We start from the raw sequence: 23603 nt of genomic DNA on the forward strand, positions 1-23603 counted from the left end.
CCCCCCAAAATTACTGAATTAGGTCAGAGATGACTACAGTGTTAAGTCTACACTAACTTGAGGTTTAAATAATAGATACACATTGATTGTATGTACATATATCCATTAAGCCATTCCATTGAATGTCCTTCGTTACCAATGGTGCAGTGTATAAAAGAGCTAATCTTGATGCACATTTCCTCACAACTTTTTTCAAATGGCTATCAACGGCTGCTCATTTTCGAATGATGATATATTCCAATGATACTGAAGAGAGATAATTCAAGCATTCTACGATACATACTCTATTTTTCAGAGCACTCTAATGAATTTGTTAGAAACAAGTAAGTTTTACTTTCCTTTCGATCATATCCATCTATGTAAATATGTATTTTTTATGTACGTTTTTGCACGCTCATAAAGGTGTCACACACTCTGATCATCAACGAGTGCTTGTGCTTAAAACGACATTCAAGATTACTCCGATTAAAATGCGCCAATACGAAGTCCTATCTACTTGTAGTTCTGGTATCGAAATTACCCTTGATGTGAGTGCATGTATAATGTGCGAATAAATACATGTTTTATTCCACCTTTTAAATAGCTTTAAATAAAGCAATCATTAGTCTCGATTTCGATTCAACAAGGTGAACTATAAAATCGCACAAGATATTTACAATGTCCAAGCATTTTCGTTATAGTTTTCTGCGTCTTTAATTTGCACAATTAAAGAGCTGTTGCAGCTGGACGCGTCTTTATTTCAGGTTGCATGGTGCCATGGTGTATAGTCAGGAAGGGTCATTCTTCGCACGCACCCTCGCCATCCTCATCATTGTCGTATTCCGTATTATCCTCGTCTTCTTGGTCGTCCTCTTTGCCTTGCTGATCCCACCAGGAGAGTACGCCCAGGCCCGACTCGTTGATGGCACCCTAAAAAACAGAGCAAGAATTAAATACATGAACAGACTATACGTAGGAACGGCACTGGCTGGCTTACAATAATCTTGTACGGAGTCTTGATCTCCTGCGCAGCTGTAGCCGCAGCTGTCGATGTGCTGGCTCCCTGCGAGTTTTGGGCGTCTGCTTTTGGCGGCCCAACTGGCGAAGTCTCCTCGAAGATTTCGCGCGACACTCGGAATTTGATGGGTTCGCCAACGTCCATAAAGAGATCGTGCTTGGCGCCGTCCTCCAGGGGATACTCCCAGACCCAGGCCTGCTCGGCCTCGTCAAAGCGGGAGGGATGCTGCAAGGCTGCGTGTGGTATGAGAATGTCATCGAAGAAGCCCAGCGTCACGTGGACTCCTTCACGGCTGCAGTTGCGTATTTTGCCAGTTATTACGGTGCCGACCATGGGCCGGAAAACAATGTAGCGAAAGAGCACTTCGGTGTGGGAGGCACCGTCGCCTGGCAGAATAATGGAGTCCTGCAGCGATACGATTTCCTTGAGCGCTATGCACAACCCAACATTAAGGAGCACCTGCACACATAGGATGACGCAAATGCAAGCGGAAATTATATTTAAGGCAATGAAAACAAAACAATTCACCCACAACACACCTTGTTGGCCAGTTTGCGGTCGATTTCGTCGCGTACAGCATCCACCAACTTTAAGTTAAACTGGTCCGGCGCAATGCGCACGGTATCCTTCAGCTCGGCCAGCACAAACATTGTGCCATATATGCATAGATTTATTTATATTTAAATTTATTTAAAATGCACGCACGCTGGTCCCTCCAGTGTTGCAAAATACCAGATTGTTGCGCGGCACAACAGCTGAAAATACCAAAACAATGTTATCGGCAGCTCTAACACGTGCACGAGTTTAACAAATTGGCGAAATTATTCCTAAAATTTCAAATCTGTCGCAACAGTTTTTGCGTTATAAATACACTGGTTTGTGCGGTGGACTGTCACTGCCACTGTTCGATACTCGCGAGGATGAGCGACGACACACACAAGTACAGCGACGCCGAAGAGGATGAGGGGGAGCTGGAAAACGTAAGCAGAGCCATCAGGTGTCACATCAAAATGAAAAAACTTATATTTTGCAGTCGGAATGGGTGCAAGACTTCAAATCGCTAACCGTGAAACATGAAACGAAACGCAGCGAAGAGCTGGTCCAACAAGAGGGAGAAGTGGATCTGGATTACGACTATGATGAAGAGGACGACGACTACGAGCTGGGCGATGAGTACGATGCGTATGAGGAGGCCTACTGCGGCTTCAGCAAGATAAACACACAGCCACAGATGACAACGGCTGGTTCAGCTGCTGGTGGAGGTGGAGCGGGAAGCGGTGGAGGCGCTGCGCCACGTGTGAGCAGCTACCAGCCCAACGAAAAGCTGTTGCGGCGCTACTCTGCGCGTATCAATGTGGAGAAATATGATCCCACACCGAACATGAGCGCCCAGGCGGCCAACCGGCTGGTGAACTTTGATCGCCGACAGGACACGGAGCGAGTGCGCGTGAGGGATAAGCACGATCGAGCGACGGCAGAGCAGGTGATGGATCCGCGCACACGCATGATACTCTTCAAGCTGCTCAATCGCGGCCTGATCCAAGAGATAAACGGATGCATATCGACGGGAAAGGAGGCGAATGTCTACCATGCAGTCTCCAAAGAGGGCGCCGACGAGTATGCCATCAAAATTTACAAGACCTCCATACTGGTGTTCAAGGACCGCGACAAGTACGTGTCCGGCGAGTTCCGGTTCCGGCACGGCTACTGCAAGCACAATCCCCGCAAGATGGTCCGCACGTGGGCCGAGAAGGAGATGCGCAACTATCTGCGAATGCGAAACGCTGGCGTGCCCGTACCAGAGCCGATTCTGCTCCGATCCCATGTGCTGGTCATGCGCTTCTGCGGCCGTGATGGCTGGCCGGCGCCCAAGCTGAAGGATGTCGAGCTGAGCACGTCCAAGGCGCGCGAGCTGTACCGGGACTGTGTGGTGATCATGTGGCGGATATACAATCAGTGCCGCCTCGTCCACGCCGATCTCTCAGAGTTCAATATTCTGATGCAGGACGGCCAACTGGTGATCATCGATGTCAGCCAGTCAGTCGAGCACGACCATCCACATGCGTTTGACTTTCTGCGCAAGGACTGCACCAATATATCGGAATTCTTCCGCAAGAAGTCGGTGGCCACCATGACCGTCAAGGAGCTGTTCGACTTCATTACCGACCAAACGATAACAGAGGAGAACATGGAGCAGTGCCTGGAGAGCATCTCGGAGAACATCAAGGACCGCGACTTTGATGCCATAACGGCACAGGAGAGGATCGATGAGGCCGTCTGGCAAAACACCTACATTCCGAAGCGCTTGGACGAGGTAGGCCAACGACAGTTTCTCTTTTAACGCTTCTATGAACCACAAATCTCCTCCCCAGGTGCGTCACTTCGAGCGTGATGTGGCCAAGGCAAAGCAGGGGGTGCAGCAGAATCTAATCTATGGCAAAATCACTGGCCTCACATCCGACCTGGATGTGCAAAAGCAGCCAGACGTTCTGCAGCCCACAGACGAGCCGGAGGAAGTGGGAAGCGACGACCAAATAAGCGAGAGTGAAGATGAAGATGATTCCCAGGACAACGATGATGGCTCCAAGTTCAAGAACTCGGCCCGTCCACGTGACGAATCGCTGGAGAGTAAAAAGGCGCGCAAGAAAGCTGTGAAGGACGCCAAAGCGGAACAGCGAAAGGTCAAGGTGAAAAAGCACGTCAAGAAACGCAAGGAGAAACTTGGCACTATGAAAAAATAGCACGGCCACGGCCACCCACCGATTTAAATGAAATGCGTGCAATTGTCGTTGAAGGCTACCGACAGATCGGTAGATCTCCGTAGTGGATGGAGTCAATTTGTGTGTGGGGGGAACTACACTCTTACATTTTTATGTGTAAATATCATTGATAGGCGAATGTATGATGCCTCATTTATAAAGTTGCACTTCAGATCCAAGTCGGATCCATTATATTTTATTTGTAAAATTCGAATTTAAATCACTTTTACCACAAACAAATTGTATAAACTGTGCAGACGCCTTGCAGCTGTATTCTTTGTCCAGCCACAAACTGTAAGGTGCAAGACGAGGCTTTAATCCTAAGTGCTTAGAGCTACATCAACTTATGTCTAAAATTGGTCTTGTCAAGGGTCAAAATACTCGCACCGCACCGCAATTTGCACTGGAGACGGAGTCGAAGTACATGCCCGTCCGTACATAATATATACATAATATACATGGAAGCATTCATAAATCGAACAATCACAGCGTTGACATTGGCTACAACTACAAAAGGGAATAAGATTCATCGGTGCCCGTGGCTGGGGCTGTGCTCAGGCGTAGCAGCGCTTGCGCAGGCTGATGTACATGAGGATGCGGAAGAAGAGCATCAGCATGGTCAGTATGCCGAACTGGGAAACTAGGGAAACCTTCTCCACGTCGAGAAACTTGAGCAGCACGCGCGGATCGCTGAAATGGCAATAGATATCGTCGCAGTCGAGGTCCTCGCGCTGAAACCCGAACACGGCCAGGATCATGGCCACCACTCCGACGCGCACATAGCTGAACTTCATCAGCAGATTCATGGCGCCCGTGATTTGGGGCGCAAAGTCAAACCCGTAGACGGCCAGCCCCATAAACGGGGCAATCATCATCGGACCCACGACGCTGCCGTTCTGCGGGGAGAGACATGGGGAGGTTGAATTAGGTCGTGCCCCTGTTTGCTTTCGCTTAGAAGTACTTACTGTTATGCTGAAGGTGGCACCAATGGCCAGGCCCATGCCCTCGGCCACCAGGGAGATCATGAGGCCGACTGCGACGAAGATGGCGAATCGCCAGATCTGATCCGGCAGCCCGGACATCCAGTACGTTACCATCATAAAGGCGATGTTCAGCAGCACCTGCAGCGGCAGGCGCGAGATGGTCAGGGCCATATAGTAAGGAGTCAGCGTGTACCAGCGATTGAAGGTCTCCTTCTTGACCACCTTTACCTCGGCGGGATCTGCGAATGGGTTGAAGGTCAATGGGTATGCTCAAAGTGGGCCTTCTGACGGGCGACTCACAGCTGAGGATCGGCACCATCACCTGCGTGTAGACAATCATGAGGACGGCGCCAATGCAGAACTTGAGATGGTCGAACATGCGCGCCCCCTGGTTGCCCAGCTGAAAGAAGATCATCCCGAAGAAGAGGCCGCATAGCAGATGGTGGAACAGCTGGATGGTGAGGGCCAGGCGGGCGCGCATTATACGAAGCATCATGACCCGGATCAGAACCACGAACTGACGCACCCCCGAGACCTCACTACGTCCGTTGTGCATGCGTTGCGAGAACGCCTTCATCTGCTCCAGCAATGCACGGGCCCCGCTCATCAGAGTGCCGTCCGTGGAGGGCGCGCTGCCGGCGAAGATTGTGGGCAGGAGTGGACGCTTCGGCTGCTCCACGAACAGCGTGGTGACGGCCTGCTGCGACTCCAGCTGCGGATTCACAATGTCCGCCTGGCTGGCCACGTAGATGAGCTTCCCGTTCTCGGTGAGCTCGCTGAGTGCCGGCACCAGGTGCCCGTCCTCTACGTCGACCAGTTCGATGACTGTGGGGGTACGGAATAGAGCATAACGGAGCAGTTCTTAATATAGAGGAATGGACAACTTACTGTAGTCAGAGGGGCTGTAGTGGCGCGGGCAGTCCAGCTGGGCCATACGCAGAAAGGGTATGGTGGCCCGGGGACTGCCCTGATAGACGCAGTGTCCCTTGGCCAGCACGTAGATGCTGTCGAAGCAGTTGTATATCGTGGCCGAGGGCTGGTGGATGGTGCAGACGATGGTGCGTCCCTCGCGGGCCATGCCACGCAGCAGGCGGATGCACTGAGCCGCCGTCACCTCGTCCAGCCCGCTTGTGGGTTCGTCCAGGAAGAATATGTTCGGATTGTCCACCAGCTCGAGGGCAATTGAGAGCCGCTTACGCTCCCCGCCGCTCAGCTTCTCCGCCGTCACGTTGCGGCGGTGGTTTAGGTTGAGATTCTCGAGGATCTCCGTCGTAACCTCGGCCTTCCTGTGGCGCTGCTTTAGCTTGAGGTCGCACGAGAGGCTCATCAGCTCCTCGACGGTCAGCAGGGTCTGGTGGTGATCATCCTGTGTGATGTAGCAGGCATTATCCCTTTTCATTTGGATGCTCCCCGTCACACCGTCGCGCCTGCAATAGATGGAGAGTAATTTTATGCCTTCCAGGTAAATATATAACGGTTACGATCTAACCCTTTTCTGTCTGTCAATAAATCATATATAGATGAGCGATACATCTCTAGAGGTAAAGGTAAAGGGCAGGAGAGACTCAGAGAGAGATCTGACTGAATCACTGGCTGAATAGCTGAACGTTTTCCCGCTGCTGACTGAGTACTCGTATTTATTTTTGAACTTGAAATGTTTTGGACCCATTTTTTTTGTTATTTTTTGTGCGCGATACGACATCACATGCACAGCATTTATTTGGAGGCTTCTGGAGATGTGCCTGCTTGTTCGTTTGGGAAGATTGCTACATTTTTGTTTTTGTTTTGCGACGTACATCCTACAGATCGCAGTTCACATTTCGAGTTTTGGGCTTACGCTTTTCAAATCAGAAACCAATCACAACTTAATCTCTGTCGGTAAAGCGTAGAACCGGTTGAGTACGATCCACCCATATTGTGTTACACTCGAGCTGTCATCCGTCCGGAATCAGGTCTCGTTTGCTTTATAGTTCTCACCTGAAACCCGAAATCGCATTCAGCAAACTGCTTTTTCCAGCTCCCGAGGGTCCCATGATGGCCGACAATTGGCCATTTCGAAAACTTCCGCTGACGCCGTTTAAAATTTGCCGCTGCCCCGTTACGCGCACTGAAAATAGATAAAGACATTGAATGGGGCGGAATCTTATGCGTACATTTATAGCTTCCATTAATTTGACTAGAAGAAGTGAAGAGTGAAACTGTTTGTGAGTCATGAGTCGTTTCGACTTGGAACTCAGCGTGACGTATCCACGATAGTGCCTCAATCTGGTCGTTCCACTCTGAGTTGCTAATGAAGCAGAATGGTGGCTGTTAATCAAGTTCCATAATGTTTATGAACTAGACATATCATTTCGCTTTCACCTATTGGAAGACACATATGTATTTCGATACGCCTAGCCAAGAACAACAGACACAGGTCGAGCAGTTGACAATGGGCATGACTGTGTTTTACTGTGTGTACAAAGTCGAGTCATTATAATAATCGTCTGTCATGCCTTGACAGCGGAAAGATTTCGTCGAAGCCAAATTGATGGGCTTCAAAGATTCGGGCTAGACTGGAGATTTGTTCTGAAGCCATGACTGGTCAAACCGAAAACAGCTTCCGCCATGATCGACGTTTGATCGCCGAATTCTATTCAGTCATTTTTAGCCATGCCCTCACTCAACGCGGGGCGTAATTAATTCTAGTAAGCAGAGCCACCCACTAGATGCTGCTGGGGCACAAAGCAAGTCTACTGATCCACACATGTATATATTAAATCCATGCTACATATATTTTGCAGATGCAATCGCGACTCGAACCTGACCTGCATTGTACGCTCAGTCAGTCGGTCAGTCTCTGCGCCAGTATGGCTTAATATATGTCAATGACAGAGTCGTTCTTATTGATGATAATGGTGCTGTGCAGCTGCCACAGCCACTATAGCAGAGGCTCGTAAATACAGATCGGCGTGAATGCATCAACTCAATGACATTAGTATGTATATTAAAAGCAATATTTTCCAAAAACTATAAAGCTGCCATAACAGCGATTCGGTTCGATTGATGACTCGTCTGGAAAAATTATTCATAATATTGTTTATAAGTGCTACAGATGGGAATGGAATGGGTGTGTGGTGTACTTTGCCCAGAATATTCATTGCAGGAAGTAGCAAGATTGTAACTATTGTCGGTGCGCGGGTGGGGTTATCGGTGAAGGCATTGTACGGCTGCTCCCGCTTTTCGCTTTTCAATGTCAATGTCACTCTGGGAAAGCAGAGATTAGTAGTTCGTTTAGAAGGAGAATCTTTCCTGTGATGCCAGTACAGACTTCGATGGATCAGCTGCATCTGGCTACTAGTAGAGAAGCACACAGCAGCAAGCAGCTCTACTAACACAGTTCTTGCCGCCCAATTAACATTCGTGGCGCAAGCGATTTGCCGTTCGAGTACGAATTTTAGGAAGGTCAGTGACAAGTCGTAGTCCGCTGTCGCCCAGCGTATTATCAGCTCGTGTTTTGCTCAGCGGTGGAGCATACATATCAATTAGCCCCCACTTTTGTGGCTGCTGCGTGGCAATTTCCGAGTTCTGGGCACGCGCAGCCGGCAAATGTGTTTTTTCAGCACAATAATCACCAATCGTTGTCTTCTCTTTGATCACCCTTCACCATTCCAGAGATTCAATGTGCAAACGCTTGTACTTTGGTTAGAATCTCGCTCTGAAGCTGGGTCACCTTCAGCCTTTCGGCCTTGGTTTTAATTTCTGATTTATACTGCGAAAGTAATAATTTAATTGCCAGAACAGATCTTCGACTCTCGCGACATTTGCCACTTCCAGATTGAATGCTGGTCGGATCCGCTAATTGATGCAGTAATTAACACAATTTCATTAAAACGACAAACGCGTTTGTCTGACAGATGAACTGAAAGTGGTCTTGGACTTGGCATGCAGCACACATACCCAATAGATAGGATCCGTCTGTCTCAATTGGCGGTTGTTCCCTGAAATCTGCGATCTGCGATGTGATGTGGGTCCCTACTCTATGCTGAATCAGCCACTCATATGGAGGACTTCAAGGTTAGGCGTCAACTCATTTCAGACAACCCTTTGCACAATGTAAAGGGAATCTACTGAGTTTCGATTCAAGCTGCTGCCTCGCCCACCCGTCAGTGGCCTGTTGTTTGCCTGTGACAAGCGCTATTTAACATTAGCCATCCATAGCAGTCACATAACCATCGGTACACTAATTAGTATACTCAGCAGTTGATTCATGGGAACTCGCCCTAAATGGGGGGGCGGTGGTACCTGAGCTTTGACCACAATAAAAATGTGCACAGACAGAGCACAGAATGGGAGCAAAAACTGATATCTATAGCCCCTTAAACTAGTATTTATCCATTCAAAGTCGTTCTATTCAAGTTTCAAGTTCAGTAATATGGGTTCAAACAACTATAGTACCCCCTATACTTGTATGCGTTTGATTGGACTGCACTTACATTATGTAACAGATGAATTTATGTATGTTGATCACTGGACTATCAGCTGTCAATTAAATACTGGTGTAGTGGTGATCGAGACATTCACAATTGGAAAATCAATTTCCATTATATTATATGTAAATCTATCAGCCCATTATCTCAACCTTATGGCCCGGATGTGAGCGGGCATTGACTTGCAGCGGCAAACGCGGAACCGAAAATTACCCCTGGGGCAACTCGTGCTGCATGGGGCAGGCGCACAGGAAAAGCGCAGGCTGCTTGCCTCCCGATAGCGGAACACAAATCATGTCCAAGCTACCCAAAAGCGACGCGCGACTGTGGTTTTTGGAGGGGAAAATTATTCAATCAATGCAAGACAATTTGCGCTTTTCACCGAGCGCCAACATGAGGTTGTTTTTGCTGTTAGAGTTTTTGTAGTTTTTTTTAGTTGCAATTGTGTTGCTGCCGACGATGACGATGGCGATGGTGATGTTATGATATGATGATGTGGATGGTGTTGTCGCCACAGTTGGTTGGGGGGCAGCTACGATAGTTTCCATTGATGCGGAGCACATCGAGGAAGTGGCAGCGTATCAACTTATGTACACTTATAAATTAATCATGTACAGTACAGGGACAGTCGTGGGATTGAACTGGCTACACGGAAAGATGTACTTGCTGTAGAAGCGGCAGTGATGGTTCCAGTTGGTATACTATATCGAGCGAGTACTGTATGCCCATACAAGTAAAACATATACATATAAACATTTTCAGAAGTACTAGTATTAGGCACTGACTGATAAGTGATGTTGTTATGTACTTCCAAGTATATAAGGGTATATGTATATAAGCACATGAAACACATGGCCTTTCGATCGTTTTGTTACTGCATTCCCCCCATGACGACAACTTTGGCGACATCGCACTTCGTTTGTGTTTCACATTGCACACGGCGTATGAGTAATAATTAATCATTAGTTGTACTTGAGTTTGACTCCGCAATGCAACGAGGAAGCCGCCCCGTCAACGGCCAGCACTAAATCAGTCTTTGTGGAGTTGTTGCATAAGCATTTCCCCTTTCGGCTTGAGGCATTCCAAATTGATTATATCTCTCTGTTTGGACCTATCCCAGCAAATCAGTTGCAATCATTGCAAATGTGCACTTCGATGGGGCTGTGTCCAGGCGCTTTTGTCGTGTCATTTGTCAAGAGAAAATGCTCACAGAGACACGGACACAGCTGAGATGTCTATCCGCATCTTGCTACAGCATGTTTTTATATCGACTTTGTAGATAGAACAATAAAATTCCGACTTATAAATACAGCCCCAATTTGAGTTGTTTCTTAAAACTTGATTCGGGTTTAAAAATTTGTCTTCCAAGCTGAAAATACTTAGTTAAAGCCTTTTGATTTCTACTTTAGGCTCTTTGAAAACATTTTTAGAAATTGGACAATCACAGTTTGCCGAACCAAAACATAGAACAGATCATAGGCTATCCGGCACGGGCTCCTAATTAATCGCAGAAACCAAACAAGGGGCGTCTCGTATGCTAAGTAACAAAATGGCATTCCAATAACCGTAAGAACATATTCCTGAAGCTTTAAGTGTTAGCTGAATGCAGATTATTTTCCTGTGTATTATGTAAATTTGTTCAGAAAGTTCAGCCTTGAAAAGTGGTAAACTTCCAGCCCATTGCACTTGCACTTTTATTTTCTTTAGTTTTGGTTTCGATTTCGTTTCTATCTAAAGCGAATTGTATCAAGAACTTGAGGCTCTGCCAAATGGATGTCATAGTTCAATTAAATTCAATTCCATTTCATTTTCAATTGCGATTTGCGTTAGATCTGTGTCAATGGCAGGCGGGGCGGGAATTCCATGAGATTCCATGCCGGACTCTGTTTGTACCGCAGTTTGAACTTGCGAAACGGGGATACCAGTTACAGAGGACCAAGAACGTAAAATTTTTCAGCGGACTGCGTCCAGTTTCATTTATAATTAATAGTAATAAAACAAATGTAGTCTGCTGTGTAACGGATATATATGGAGACCAAAAGAAAAGGCCGAAAATCGCACACTCAGTGCCCGCTTGTCCATATAATTATGAGCCAGTTAGCGCTTCGCCAGAAAACTACTTGCGACAGCCGCTACACTACATGCAGGGCCCCAGCAGCAGCAGCAGTGGCAAAGACAGTCGAAGATGTAACCAAACGGCGAATAAAAAACAAACCACCAAAGTCAACGCTGACATGTGCAAATAGAAAAGGTTTCTACACATTTCGCAGCTACTTTGCAGTAATTGAAGATGCTGTTACTTTATGGACAGAGAGCTAGCATTGGCTTCGAGTGGAGCAACAGCAATGCTTGCAGCATATGTAGACTGAAGGAATCCATTACCATTATGCATTATTATAAATTGCACATTTATGAACAGGTTTCTGGTTTTTTTGTGTGAAGCAGGGCCATGAATAGCAACGATAAACTTAAGTAAAGATTTGTGTTAGTTGGGTAAGCCTTTCTGGCCTGTTGAACATGAATACTCCTCGTGTGTATGGTATCAGCTTTTAATCAATATCTACCAGCAATCTTGAACAATTACTATGGCACTGAACATCTTTTTTAGTTTACCAGGGACTTATCTTTCAATGTCAAGACATTTTTTATTTTTAATGGGTTCTGATAGGGAGGACGGCCCTTAGAATATTGAACTGGGGGGTAGCTGTAATCCGTAAATGTAATTTAAACACGGGCGCGAAAACGACTTAGTGCCTTATAAATAATTCGGATTATGACTGAATAATTTATTTGCAAATTAAATACATTCAATCACACGTGTCAGAGATAAATCCAAATAAACGAAAATTATAGAATTATTTATTCTATAATAAATAAAGCTTGATTGCACATTGACATACGGAGATGCACTTCGAATTGAGGAGGCATTGGAATACTCACAGAAATTGGCCCGCTCCTTGACCGTGTAGAAGACATCTTGGAATTCCACATCTTTGGACTGCCTGGCGAGGAGGGTGCGCGACTGATCCATGGCGAATTTGAATTGATTCGTTTATTGTTATTTAATTCCTCCTTCGAACAGACATATATTCATAGATATACGCCGTTGGTGGTACGTTGTGGGTCTGATTTATGCTGCACTCGCTCGAAGGCGTTCTAGGAACGTGCCGAGCCTTCCGAATGTGTCATTACCTACCGCACCAAAGTGGGACTCGCAATGGGTATGGATCGGCAGTATTTCTTATGAATGCTGTTATGGTTTATCGTTGTTCAACTGCTCTCTCTCTCTCTCTCTCTTTCTCTGTTTGTGCTTTCTGCCTCTGTTTTTGCTTCTCTTTAGGCGCCGCCTCTGGCACGGATTCTTTCAGATTTATTGCTCGTTTTGTTTTGATCCCTCTCTACCTTGTTTATTTTGTTATCTCTCTCTTTTTTTGTTGCTGTCGGTTGTCGGTTGTCGTGTGCGTTGATTACGCGCTGAAAATAAAAAATTAATCATTATAGATTTTGATAAAATAAAAATAAAGAGCCCTGCACCAATAAGCACACAGTAATTTGGGTTAGATTTCGATTTACACTCGTAGGATCAGCTGTTACGTATACTCGTACCAGAGGTGTTCCTCCAGAAGTGTAGCAGAAAATCGAGAGCGAAAGGATTCGCATTTGATTCGGACTATCTTTGGTTTTCTTTCAGGGCACCCCTTGTTGAAGAGTAAAAGCATATTTCCATGCAGAGATTAAGCTTAAAGAGTCTCGGTTCTTGAGGTTAATATTCTCTTTAAAAATTAAAAAAAAAATACACATGTATTTTTGCAGCGTCGGGAATTAATCCAAAGTACTAGTACGATTATAACCATCTACGATTATATAAATCTTTCCGGAACATTAATAGCAGATCCGTGAGATTTATCAGCATTGATTCGTACACGCTGATGGCCTTGAATTACTTAGCCTCAAGGTACCATCTGGCCGCGTGTATGTAGGCTGGTTGAATATTATTTGGTGCCTTATCAGCAGCAGACAACTAGGGTGCAGGAGCGGGTGCGGATGCGGGAACGACCAAGACTGGAATTTGGAATAGTAAGTACGCCCGCCAATACATTGCCCAGCTTGGCCACTATATTTACTTAGATAGATCCATTAAAAGTGTTACTCAGGTTTGAAAGTCTTATTACAAATTAACATTGGTTGAAATTTATTCTTAAATCACACCAATGACATTTATATAATATAATACAGACAATTTACCTCATTGGCACACGTGTTTGTTTGATTGATAATTATACCAATTGAAACTCTACAAATCACGATTGAATGTTAATTAATACCACAGCGGGACCTGTTGAAATTCAAACATATTTATTCCATTTATTCCACCTTTATTGAGATTATCATCTGGAATAACCTGCGAAAGCAATTTAAATGCCAATCAAATGATGCTGCAGCTGGCTGAACATCTCCTCTCCTTTGTCTCTGATCGTAAACCGTCCCCTCATTAGCGTTTTTCATTAGCAATAGGTCCCAGATACGAAATAGTCCTGTGCGAAACGATCGAAACGGGTTGCGTACCAATACAATATCGTTAAGAATGTTTTATACACTGAAAGCTTTCATGGGAAGGATCAATGTCACCCAGGAGTGCAGCCAGAAAAACCTACAGGGCTAATAATTATTTCTTAAAAAAGTCTAAGTGGCATTTGCATTTGTTGGATTACAGACAAGTCCATTTATCAAGCTGGCGGACAGATCAAGACTGTTTGTTCCGCTACTGGTTTTCAGATGCTGGTGCTATGTACTTATCGCAGAGATCTATCACGTTTCCAGTCGTTCCGCTCGAAGGTGTTTATGATATAAGCACACAACTAACTGAAAGGTTCCTCTTCTCTGTCGTGTGGCATCAGACTTTCCGTAACGCAATAGACTTTGGACATACATGTATGTACATAAATAGGTGTACAATAAAATGTACATAAATTGGTATTGGTATATCACGTACCAATAAACCCTTTGCCAATGATGCTGGCAAAAACTTTGTGCCCTGAACCTACTACAAACTCGTATAATCGTAATGCAGGTAAACTGGCCTTCAACTCAGAGATGTTTTTCATTTTATTTGCCGACCAAATGTATTTGGCGTCGTCTGATTCTGCATAGTCACCTGGCGCCGGCTGGCTTAAAAAACAACAAACAAAACTGCGTCTTGTCTGAGTCAAGAACCCAAACCCGTTCTGGTCTCTGGAGATGAAGCCCCTCAACACCATATTCCATTGGGACCTGTGCCCTGAACTCCTCTCTCCACCGCAGGGATAAGCAGCAAAAGCAAAAGCAAGTTGTAACCACAGAGCGGAGCGATTCACTCGTGTCAAATGTATTCTAAACGAGGAAATACACGGTGTGAGGATTGATTTGGCTTCTTGATAGAATGGATAATTGAAAGTTTAAATATGCACACGGCTATTCATGGCCAGCTCAGCTCAGCGGATAATGCTAATTTCTGGTCGGGTCTCCTCCGATTCTCCTATTCTGTGTCGGACAGTTCTGTGACGTCCAGTCATCGATTCAGCGAGAGTCTTGACCCCCGACAACTTGTTTAGCATACAGAAAGAGTAGCTAATTCTCACAATATCTCACGAGTAAGAGAATAAAAAAAACCGATATGAGCTGATGAATTATGATGAACAATTGCTCATTTTTTGAGAGATAATAAATCATCGCAAAATGCTGGCTGTAAAATCCCCCGCTTCATGGAATCAGTAAATATATGAAACTGAACAGTCTTAGGTGTAAAAAGTAGTCTGGAGTCGGAACACAATAAAAAAGAATGGAATGGTTAAATGTTGAATTATAATTAAGATGGATGATAATTTTTATAAATGCCAAGTCTATTATAATAAACATCAACATTTTGCGACTAATTTTCAGCAGATATTCATTAGTTATAAAGAAAACGATTTGCATTTGGCGTATTCTAATTGGTCAGACTTTTTGCTATTATGAAAGATATACATACATGTACGTACATACATATACATATGTATCTTTACATGAATCTATATCTTTATACAGGTATTTTTTTCCTCGTCAAATATTTGAATTTGATTTTATCGATCGGGTTTGGGTATAACTTTGGTGGCTCATTCAACCGGTTTAATTTAAAATATTTTGTTTTTTTCCGGCATATATGGGATACATACATATGTATGTATGTACAGACGAAAATACTGAGCTGTATTCAGATGCACATGCATCACACATCAGCGCCGACAATTACGAGATATGCATTCAAATCTCGAAGAGACGATAATCGCGTCACGTACCATCTATTCAATAAGGCAAATGTGCCGATAAATGCATCCACAAAGAGACGTGGGTCACAATGACCAGATGTGGATTGTTGTTAATCACTTGTTTCTACATTTCACCTCCTCAGATGTTCATTTAACTGTCTGCAGAGTCATAGGTCAGTGATGAAAAATCAATGGGATGGGCGAACTTCTTCATGGAGCGACACTTTTTGAAATGGCGGAAATGGCTTACACGTGTACTCCCATAAAGGTAAAGGGCAGCACTTAAATTAAAAATTAATTAAATTGTAATGCAACCATTTCGACAAAGAGAAATGGAGTGCACTTTGCATGTAATTGCAGGTAATTTTCAATGAATAATGCGTCATAGGATGAAACTCGATAGCGAGTTGAGCTATTCAATCTGAAGCTTTGACAGAATATGTTGATCAATCACGAACCGAAATTAATTTTAATTTCCCACACTACTTATCTGATTCGGGCTAACTTTGTATAATTTAATTGTTGCGTTTTTTAACATTCGATCGAATGGCAGATTCGTAGATCCCGTCATTGTTTTTGAATTTCCTTTTGCGGTAACCGGTGAATATGTTCCCCGAATGCATGTTTATTTAGACAAGAGAATGACGAACTTTGTGGCAAGCACTTAGTTCTGCATTTTTGCACTGTCCACTGCAATGCCATAATAAGTTCCCAAGCAAGCTCCATTTCCAACCAAAACAAAACAATAAACAACAAAACTTTTCCTCGTAAAAGTACGAAAATTGATTTGTCTATCAGAGTGGTGCGGGGGGCATAGTAGATTGCTTTGATAAAATTGATTTTTTTCTTCTCACGTTCACTTCTTACATTCAATTTATTTCTGCGCCTTTGTTTCTTTCTCTGCGACGAGTTAGCTTGAGCTTGTGGCAGCCGAAGGAGGATAAGCGACGCGACTTCAATGGGGAGACGGAAACGCGACCAGACTGCGCGGCGGTATGGGAACTACTGGCAGTTCAAATCAAAAGTACCAGCGACTGACAGCGGTCTCGAATTTTATATATGTATGTACTGTACACATTCAAGTAATTCGTTGGTGTGCCGCTGGGGGAGGATCGGACACTGGAGTAGCTCCAATGCATAGACTAGAGGGGCTCGTCACAGCCAGGCGGATGGAAGTCTGCTTAGAAGTGCTGACGCGTAAACGTAATTTACGGACATTTGTATACATTGTATTCAGTTTTAATTGTCTAATTAGTTCACATTGATTAAAAGTTAAATAATGAATAAATATTTATAGTAGTACTGAACCAAAATCTATAAAATTAAGGAACCATTTTACCTTTCCAATATTTATTCCTCTTGGTCGTACATAGTCCTTACCTTGTTTGCCTATAAAGATAGAACCACCATATTATCTGACAACAGTAACGGTCGTATGACAATAGACTTCAAATCCAATCTAGATAAAAGACTAAGCCCTCAGTCGAAGTGTTGTGGCACTATTTTTTATTTGAAGGTAGCAGATCGACTGCAAAGCCAACCGAGAGCATTCTTTACACATAATGTTTCCATATCTATCTAATCTAATTAATTCATTTTTCATACAAAAGCTTCAGGCTACTGGAACGTGTAGAGGCCTCCTAATTTCTCCCGGTGTTGCAAAACGAGAAAGCACAGTGTTTTATAATACTGCAACACTGGCTGACTAAATTTGAAAAACGCCTGTTACATTACCTTTGGGTGACATACATGTGTATATTTAATTGATGTACTGCAAAAATGTAACATCGGAATCATTTTTTGCATTAGAAACAAAGTAAAGCATTCAATTTTTCATCTGCCATCCCGATTTCGATTGAGTTTTCTTCAAGTTGAGAGCGTCAAATAACTTTATTGGCAATTCGCTTTGGCGACAGCCGTTCATAGTACCAAGTTCATCGTATGTGTATGTGTGTGTATGTATGTACAAAATAATTACTAAAATACAACTCTCTTTCAGTGTGGGACGTCTGCGCTTGGCGGGACCGCGGGCGCAGCTCATTTCTTGACTAGGGTGAGGAGTGGAGTAGCTAGGAGCTTTGATTTGTGGAAGGAACTGCAACTGCAACTGCACCTTCAACTACACCGACACTGAGTGCCACTACGATAACTGACAGCACTGCGCCTTTCTAGCCATGCCCTGGCCCTCCCAATGTGTCTGGAAATATATAGATGAAAGATGGTGAGTGGTGAGTGGTGCTGGCGGTCTACGGGGTTAGCAAGTAGCAAATGAAATACGTGTGTATGCATTTATAGGACTCTGAGTATATTTATCTTTTGCCCAGCCTGGTTCTTAGGCTAACAATCGGATTGCTTGTTGCTTATTGCCATAGGTACGAGTATAACAAGTGAGCGATACGAATTATAAACTGTAGCCAGTTGGCCGCGACTCTACAGATGATTTGTCTGTTGCTGTGTAAAATAAAACAAAACAAGAAACGAAGAATCAAATCAAAAAAATGTTAAAAATAACAAGTTTTGTGTTAGCTTCAATGAACAAATACTTTTAGTTGGGTTTGGTTGGGTTCGTTCTGCAATGATCTGAAATCGAGACCGAAACTCGACTGCCAGCATCGCCACGCCTTCCTTTGCCAGGACACGCAGGTGCTGTGCTGGCAGTCGAGTCTGCCCCGTGGAATCCTCATGAGGAATTCAAGGAATTGTTAAACCAATTAGGCGGCGCTCAATTCAACTTTCCTTTTGGTGGATTATATAGCTTTATTAGTTTCAATTAAAATACGCACATGTCCCAAAATAATTAAACCGAAAGAATTTTGCAGCCAAAGAATATCAAAGAAATTTAACTGTATTTTTTTTCATTTCCTCAATGCTTGGCAGACCATCCAGAGGCGTATGCAGTAAGGTACTTGTACTGGTACTGCATCGCTAATTACTTGTTCGACACAATATATTTTGGCATTTCGTTTCTCGTTAAGTACGTATATAGTTACGCGAGTAGTGTACTTTTAGTATGTATTGATTGGTTGATTTGATTGCTTTCGAATTAATTTTAGTGCTAATTTCCATAACCGGGCTACGCTACAACCGTGTGAACTCTAATGCATAGTTCGTTCTCTGTGGGGACTGGACTCGCTTACTGCGGTTGGTTTTCACTAAGTTTTTAATTATGTTCAGCTGCTGGGTGTATTTTTGTATCTTCTTTTTTTTTGGATTTTGTTGCTGCTACGCAAGTGGAATGCAACGGGCGGGTTCGAGGGTCGTACGGTCTAAGTGCATTGGAAATTAGTTTACCCATTTACTGATTATGTCCTGCAACGGAGAAGAGCAGAGTGAGCGTAATGAAGTTCTTTAGCGTTGAAATTGCCAAGCTAATCTCAGGCGGGCCAGGCGTGCTGCACCCCACTCACCTTCACGTCGTCCATCTCGTCATCGGACGACGAGTGCGAGAGTCCACTGTAGGTCTTGAAGGTCACGTTCTTCATGAACGACTTGAGTAGACTGGCGCTTAGTTGGCCAAACTTGTAGGGAACCACCGGGTCGTAGTCACCGTGCGCCTGGAAAATCTGCAATATTCGGGAGCTTCTGGTTATTTCTGTTTACTTGCTGGGTATCGACTCCACCTACCGGCACATCCTCACTATTCAGCTTGGCTCCAGGGAATTTCTTGTGCAGCGGCAGCCAACACGAGAGTGCCACAACGCCCGCTAGCGGCTGGTCAAACGTCAGCGCCGAATAGAGAGCTAGGGCTCCGCCCTGCGAAAAGCCGCCCAAGACGATGCGATTGGCTGGAATGCCAGCGCTGATCTCCTTCTGGATCATGCCGTGCACATTGTCGCGCGCTGCCTGTATGCCGGGCTCATCCTCAGGCCCGGAAATATCCAGCGTCTTCAGGTCGAACCAAGAGGGCATGCGGAAGCCAGCATTTAGCGACACAGGCTGTGTTGGGGCAGTCGGGCAGATGACCTTCATGAAAGGGGGTCTGATGGCGGCCAATGCGCTGCTCCAACCATGGCTAAAAAGAACCCACGTGTTGATTGATTCGACCGCCCCAATATTACTACGGGCGCAAACTTACCCAGTATCCCCCAGGCCGTGCATGAAAATCAACTGCAATGCGGAGCATTCGTTATTCAAATGAGCGCTTTGTGTGCGTATAGAAAAAGAGTACTTGCCGTGGCAGTTTGCTTGGCCGTGGCCTCGACAATGACCGGTGCAGACATGTCTAGTGTTTAGCCTCTTGTGTTTACTATGTCTATGGAGGTGTTCTCTTCTACACGCTGTGCCAGGTACGTCGGTGCGACTTTGCGTTGTATTGCCTCTTTTGCTGCTCCGTCGCCGTTCTGCTCGGCTTTTTTCTGCAATGGGCAACGAACCGTTCTTGCCAGCTAGCTGCGTGTTTAGAATTGGCTGGCGTTTCCGGGTTCTGGAAGCACGTAAATTAGTTATGTCATGTGGAAGGCAGAGCAAAATTAGTAATATTGATTTTACGATAGCAATGACAACTCGTCGCCGGCTATGGCTATGTTCCTTTTTTGAGCACTGGCAGTAGTTTTCAAAAACACACACACTGCGGTGATACGAATGTGACACTTTCACCTACCAGGGATTACTTTATCTATTATTTTTAATTTTTTTTTGTTTTGCATGCCACCGCTACGCGATCAGTGTGACCAGCGGATTTATCGATAAAATATTCCGCCTGACCCTCAAAAATATACCAAAATATACCTTGTCATTATCAAAATGTACCGTAAATATACTGAAGGACACGACAAGACGCGTTGATATTCCTCGATTTTGATATTCAGTTGAATATTACTTGCTAGTTAGCTCTCTCAGCCCTAAAAAAATAATTTTATCCCATAGATACATCAATTTTCTACAAGATTACTTTATTTTTAACGAAAACGCATCCGCGGTCCAACCTTTCGCAGCAAAAATTTCGATGTTCGAACTTGAAGTTGAACTTTTGATTGCGCCGCAAGGATAAGGGTATGAGGTGTGAAGTATGACGTCACAAAATCCAGAGCTTTCAAGGAAAAAACCCACCTCACCACATAACTCACCGTGGGGGATTTTGTGCTTTCGCGCACACATGGTATATTTAGTCCGTCGGGGCTAGGGTGAGGTCCTTACGAGGCCCTTAAAAAAAGTTTGGCCGTCTTAATACTGGGGCCATACCTTGCCATGACCCTGTCGAAAAGAGCACTCAAAACGCTCTCCGGACTCATTTCTTCGTTTAAATTGTGAGCCCAAAAATACCCCAGAAGTATACCGTAAATATACCGTACATATACTGACAAAATGCGTTGATATACTTCGATTTTGATATTCCGTTTAATATTTCTAGCTAGTTGGCCCTCTCAGCCCTAAACAAATAATTTTACCTTATTCCTCAATAAATTTTGTTCAGGATTGGCTAGTTTTCAGAAATCTTTTTCATTGCATTGTTTACATAAAAAGGTTCAAACAAAAACGGCCAAAGCATAAAACGTAAATGTTGACTAAAGGTGACGTCATTGTTGCTTTTCAACCAAGTTTCTTCTATGCGTATGGTCCTTTGTATACCGTATTTCCTTTAATTGATGTTAAATTTGATGTTACAAGCTGCCAAGCATTAATATTGCATTTTTCTTAGATTGAGACGTTTTTGCCTATTAATGCATATTATTTGTGTTTTATAAATACATTTATACCGGTTCTGATACCTATTTTTTGTACCCCTGTGCTGCAAAATTTCGTTAATATCTTCAAAACAATTTCCCAATGCTGCTGAAATTTTTCCCATACAATGCGGGAACATGCGGCTCACACCACGAAAATGAGGGGTAAGTCACCACGAAAACGTTCTCTTCACCTCGGAAAAGCGACTCATCACTTGAACACTTGTACACAGATTACACAGCAGAAAGTCGGTGCTTTTTTTTAATTCTCGTTTTTTCTTGTTTCTCTCTGTATTTCGTTGATCTCTCTTTTCGATCTACTTTTTCTCATTTTCTGCCTCCACTTTCCACCGCTAAAACGGCATAAATCCGTTAAATTCAAATATGAGATACCAGGCGCACAGAAATCAGCAGAAGGTCGCTGCCTTTTTAAAATTCTCGTTTTTTCTTGTTTCTCATTGTATTTCGTTGCTCTCTCTTTTCGATCTACTTTTTCTCATTTTCTCAAATATGAGGTACCAGGCGCACAGAAATCAGCAGAAGGTCGCTGCTTTTTTTTAATTCTCGTTTTTTCTTGTTTCTCTTTGTATTTCGTTGCACTCTCTTTTCGATCTACTTGTTCTCCTTTTCTGCCTGCACTTTCCACCGCTTAAATGGCATAAAACCGTTAAATTCAAATAAGAGATACCAGGCGCACAGAAATCATCAGAAGGTCGCTGCTTTTTTTTATTCTCGTTTTTTCTTGTTTCTCTTTGTATTTCGTTGCTCTCTCTTTTCGATCTACTTTTTCTCATTTTCTGCCTCCACTTTCCACCGCTAAAATGGCATAAAACCGTTAAATTCAAATATGAGATACCAGGCGCACAGAAATCAGCAGAAGGTCGCTGCCTTTTTAAAATTCTCGTTGTTTCTTGTTTCTCTTTGTATTTCGTTGCTCTCTCTTTTCGCTCTAATTTCTCTCATTTTCTGCCTCCACTTTCCACCGCTCAAATGGCATAAAACCGTTAAATTCAAATATGAGATACCAGGCGAACAGAAATCAGCAGAAGGTCGCTGGTTTTTTAATTTCTCGTTTTTTCTTGTTTCTCTTTGTATTTCGTTGCTCTCTCTTTTCGATCTACTTTTCCTCATTTTCTGCCTCCACTTTCCACCGCTGAAATGGCATAAAACCGTTAAATTCAAATATGAGATACCAGGCGCACAAAAATCAGCAGAAGGTCGCTGCTATTTTTTAATTCTCGTTTCTCTTTGTATTTCGTTGCTCTCTCTTTTCGATCTACTTTTTCTCATTTTCTGCCTCCACTTTCCACCGCTCAAATGGCATAAAACCGTTAAATTCAAATATGAGATACCAGGCGCACAGAAATCAGCAGAAGGTCGCTGCTTTTTTTTAAATTCTCGTTTTTTCTTGTTTCTCTTTGTATTTCGTTGCTCTCTCTTTTCGATCTACTTTTTCTCATTTTCTTCGTCCACTTTCCACCGCTCAAATGGCAGAAAACCGTTAAATTAGAATCTGAGATACCAGGCGCACAGAAATCAGCAGCAGGTCGCTGCTTTTTTAATTCTCGTTTTTTCTTGTTTCTCTTTGTATTTCGTTGCTCTCTCTTTTCGATCTACTTTTTCTCATTTTCTGCCTCCACTTTCCACCGCTCAAATGGCAGAAAACCGTTAAATTCAAATATGAGATACCAGGCGCACAGAAATCAGCATAAGGTCGCTGGTTTTTTAATTTCTCGTTTTTTCTTGTTTCTCTTTGTATTTCGTTGCTCTCTCTTTTCGATCTACTTTTTCTCATTTTCTGCCTCCACTTTCCACCGCTCAAATGGCATAAAACCGTTAAATTCAAATATGAGATACCAGGCGCACAGAAATCAGCAGAAGGTCGCTGGTTTTTTAATTTCTCGTTTTTTCTTGTTTCTCTTTGTATTTCTTTGCTCTCTCTTTTCGCTCTAATTTTTCTCATTTTCTGCCTCCACTTTCCACCGCTCAAATGGCAGAAAACCGTTAAATTCAAATATGAGATACCAGGCGCACAGAAATCAGCAGAAGGTCGCTGGTTTTTTAATTTTTCGTTTTTTCTTGTTTCTCTTTGTATTTCGTTGCTCTCTCTTTTCGATCTACTTTTTCTCATTTTCTGCCTCCACTTTCCACCGCTGAAATGGCATAAAACCGTTAAATTCAAATATGAGATACCAGGCGCACAAAAATCAGCAGAAGGTCGCTGCTATTTTTTAATTCTCGTTTCTCTTTGTATTTCGTTGCTCTCTCTTTTCGATCTACTTTTTCTCATTTTCTGCCTCCACTTTCCACCGCTCAAATGGCATAAAACCGTTAAATTCAAATATGAGATACCAGGCGCACAGAAATCAGCAGAAGGTCGCTGCTTCTTTTTTAAATTCTCGTTTTTTCTTGTTTCTCTTTGTATTTCGTTGCTCTCTCTTTTCGATC

General features: G+C 43.8%; 4 protein-coding genes across 8 annotated transcripts; 1 reads left to right on the forward strand and 3 right to left on the reverse strand.

Moving 5' to 3' along the window:
* Positions 1 to 545: 545 nt before the first annotated feature.
* Positions 546 to 1720, reverse strand: LOC111076786 (DNA-directed RNA polymerase III subunit RPC8). The gene is made up of 3 exons (XM_022370733.2): positions 1537 to 1720; positions 977 to 1456; positions 546 to 909 (listed from the first exon to the last, which is right to left on the reverse strand). Exons 1-3 carry the CDS (start codon positions 1645 to 1647, stop codon positions 778 to 780), a joined length of 723 nt encoding a protein of 240 aa, XP_022226425.1. The 5' UTR covers positions 1648 to 1720; the 3' UTR covers positions 546 to 777.
* A 47-nt stretch (positions 1721 to 1767) lies between these two features.
* Positions 1768 to 4200, forward strand: LOC111076785 (serine/threonine-protein kinase RIO1). The gene is made up of 3 exons (XM_022370732.2): positions 1768 to 1977; positions 2031 to 3311; positions 3370 to 4200. The coding sequence occupies exons 1-3, from the start codon at positions 1918 to 1920 to the stop codon at positions 3736 to 3738; spliced, it is 1710 nt and encodes a 569-aa protein (XP_022226424.2). The 5' UTR covers positions 1768 to 1917; the 3' UTR covers positions 3739 to 4200.
* Positions 3908 to 16513, reverse strand: LOC111076783 (ATP-binding cassette sub-family G member 1). Of its 2 annotated transcripts, XM_022370729.2 has the most exons (7): positions 16360 to 16513; positions 12149 to 12682; positions 6717 to 6846; positions 5628 to 6166; positions 5040 to 5564; positions 4722 to 4978; positions 3909 to 4652 (listed from the first exon to the last, which is right to left on the reverse strand). In XM_022370729.2, the coding sequence occupies exons 2-7, from the start codon at positions 12237 to 12239 to the stop codon at positions 4311 to 4313; spliced, it is 1884 nt and encodes a 627-aa protein (XP_022226421.2). In that variant the 5' UTR covers positions 12240 to 12682; positions 16360 to 16513; the 3' UTR covers positions 3909 to 4310. The 2 variants fall into 2 exon arrangements, with proteins under 2 accessions (XP_022226423.2, XP_022226421.2); XM_022370731.2 differs by lacking the exons at positions 6717 to 6846; positions 16360 to 16513 and having other exon boundaries at positions 3908 to 4652; positions 12149 to 12227.
* A 1067-nt stretch (positions 16514 to 17580) lies between these two features.
* On the reverse strand, positions 17581 to 20086 carry LOC111076765 (acyl-protein thioesterase 1). 4 transcript variants are annotated; one of them, XM_022370693.2, is made up of 7 exons: positions 19981 to 20086; positions 19665 to 19915; positions 19568 to 19599; positions 19117 to 19504; positions 18900 to 19055; positions 18784 to 18801; positions 17581 to 17689 (listed from the first exon to the last, which is right to left on the reverse strand). In XM_022370693.2, exons 2-7 carry the CDS (start codon positions 19710 to 19712, stop codon positions 17633 to 17635), a joined length of 699 nt encoding a protein of 232 aa, XP_022226385.1. In that variant the 5' UTR covers positions 19713 to 19915; positions 19981 to 20086; the 3' UTR covers positions 17581 to 17632. The 4 variants fall into 4 exon arrangements, with proteins under 4 accessions (XP_022226385.1, XP_022226388.1, XP_022226387.1 ...); XM_022370696.1 differs by lacking the exon at positions 17581 to 17689 and adding an exon at positions 17779 to 17943; XM_022370695.1 differs by lacking the exon at positions 17581 to 17689 and adding an exon at positions 17779 to 17943 and having other exon boundaries at positions 18784 to 18838.
* Positions 20087 to 23603: the final 3517 nt, after the last annotated feature.

The sequence above is a fragment of the Drosophila obscura genome, unplaced genomic scaffold (assembly GCF_018151105.1).
Source record: "Drosophila obscura isolate BZ-5 IFL unplaced genomic scaffold, ASM1815110v1 contig_181, whole genome shotgun sequence".
In the NCBI taxonomy this organism is placed as follows: Eukaryota; Metazoa; Arthropoda; class Insecta; order Diptera; family Drosophilidae; genus Drosophila; species Drosophila obscura.

Bases quoted from the DNA above. Each gene is read 5' to 3' on its own strand.
- LOC111076783 (XM_022370729.2), bottom strand. From the start codon at position 12,239: ATGGATCAGTCGCGCACCCTCCTCGCCAGGCAGTCCAAAGATGTGGAA. The intron at 6,167-6,716 runs GTGAGAACTATA...CATCTATTGCAG, and splicing joins AATGCGATTTCGGGTTTCAG to GCGCGACGGTGTGACGGGGA. The intron at 5,565-5,627 runs GTAAGTTGTCCA...GTACCCCCACAG, and splicing joins CTACAGCCCCTCTGACTACA to TCATCGAACTGGTCGACGTA.
- LOC111076785 (XM_022370732.2), top strand. From the start codon at position 1,918: ATGAGCGACGACACACACAAGTACAGCGACGCCGAAGAGGATGAGGGG. The intron at 1,978-2,030 runs GTAAGCAGAGCC...TATATTTTGCAG, and splicing joins ATGAGGGGGAGCTGGAAAAC to TCGGAATGGGTGCAAGACTT. The intron at 3,312-3,369 runs GTAGGCCAACGA...TCTCCTCCCCAG, and splicing joins TTCCGAAGCGCTTGGACGAG to GTGCGTCACTTCGAGCGTGA.
- LOC111076765 (XM_022370693.2), bottom strand. From the start codon at position 19,712: ATGTCTGCACCGGTCATTGTCGAGGCCACGGCCAAGCAAACTGCCACG. The intron at 19,505-19,567 runs GTAAGTTTGCGC...GGTTCTTTTTAG, and splicing joins CACGGCCTGGGGGATACTGG to CCATGGTTGGAGCAGCGCAT. The intron at 19,056-19,116 runs GTAGGTGGAGTC...CGAATATTGCAG, and splicing joins TGAATAGTGAGGATGTGCCG to ATTTTCCAGGCGCACGGTGA.
- LOC111076786 (XM_022370733.2), bottom strand. From the start codon at position 1,647: ATGTTTGTGCTGGCCGAGCTGAAGGATACCGTGCGCATTGCGCCGGAC. The intron at 1,457-1,536 runs GTGTGTTGTGGG...CTATGTGTGCAG, and splicing joins ACCGCAAACTGGCCAACAAG to GTGCTCCTTAATGTTGGGTT. The intron at 910-976 runs GTAAGCCAGCCA...TCTGTTTTTTAG, and splicing joins AGACTCCGTACAAGATTATT to GGTGCCATCAACGAGTCGGG.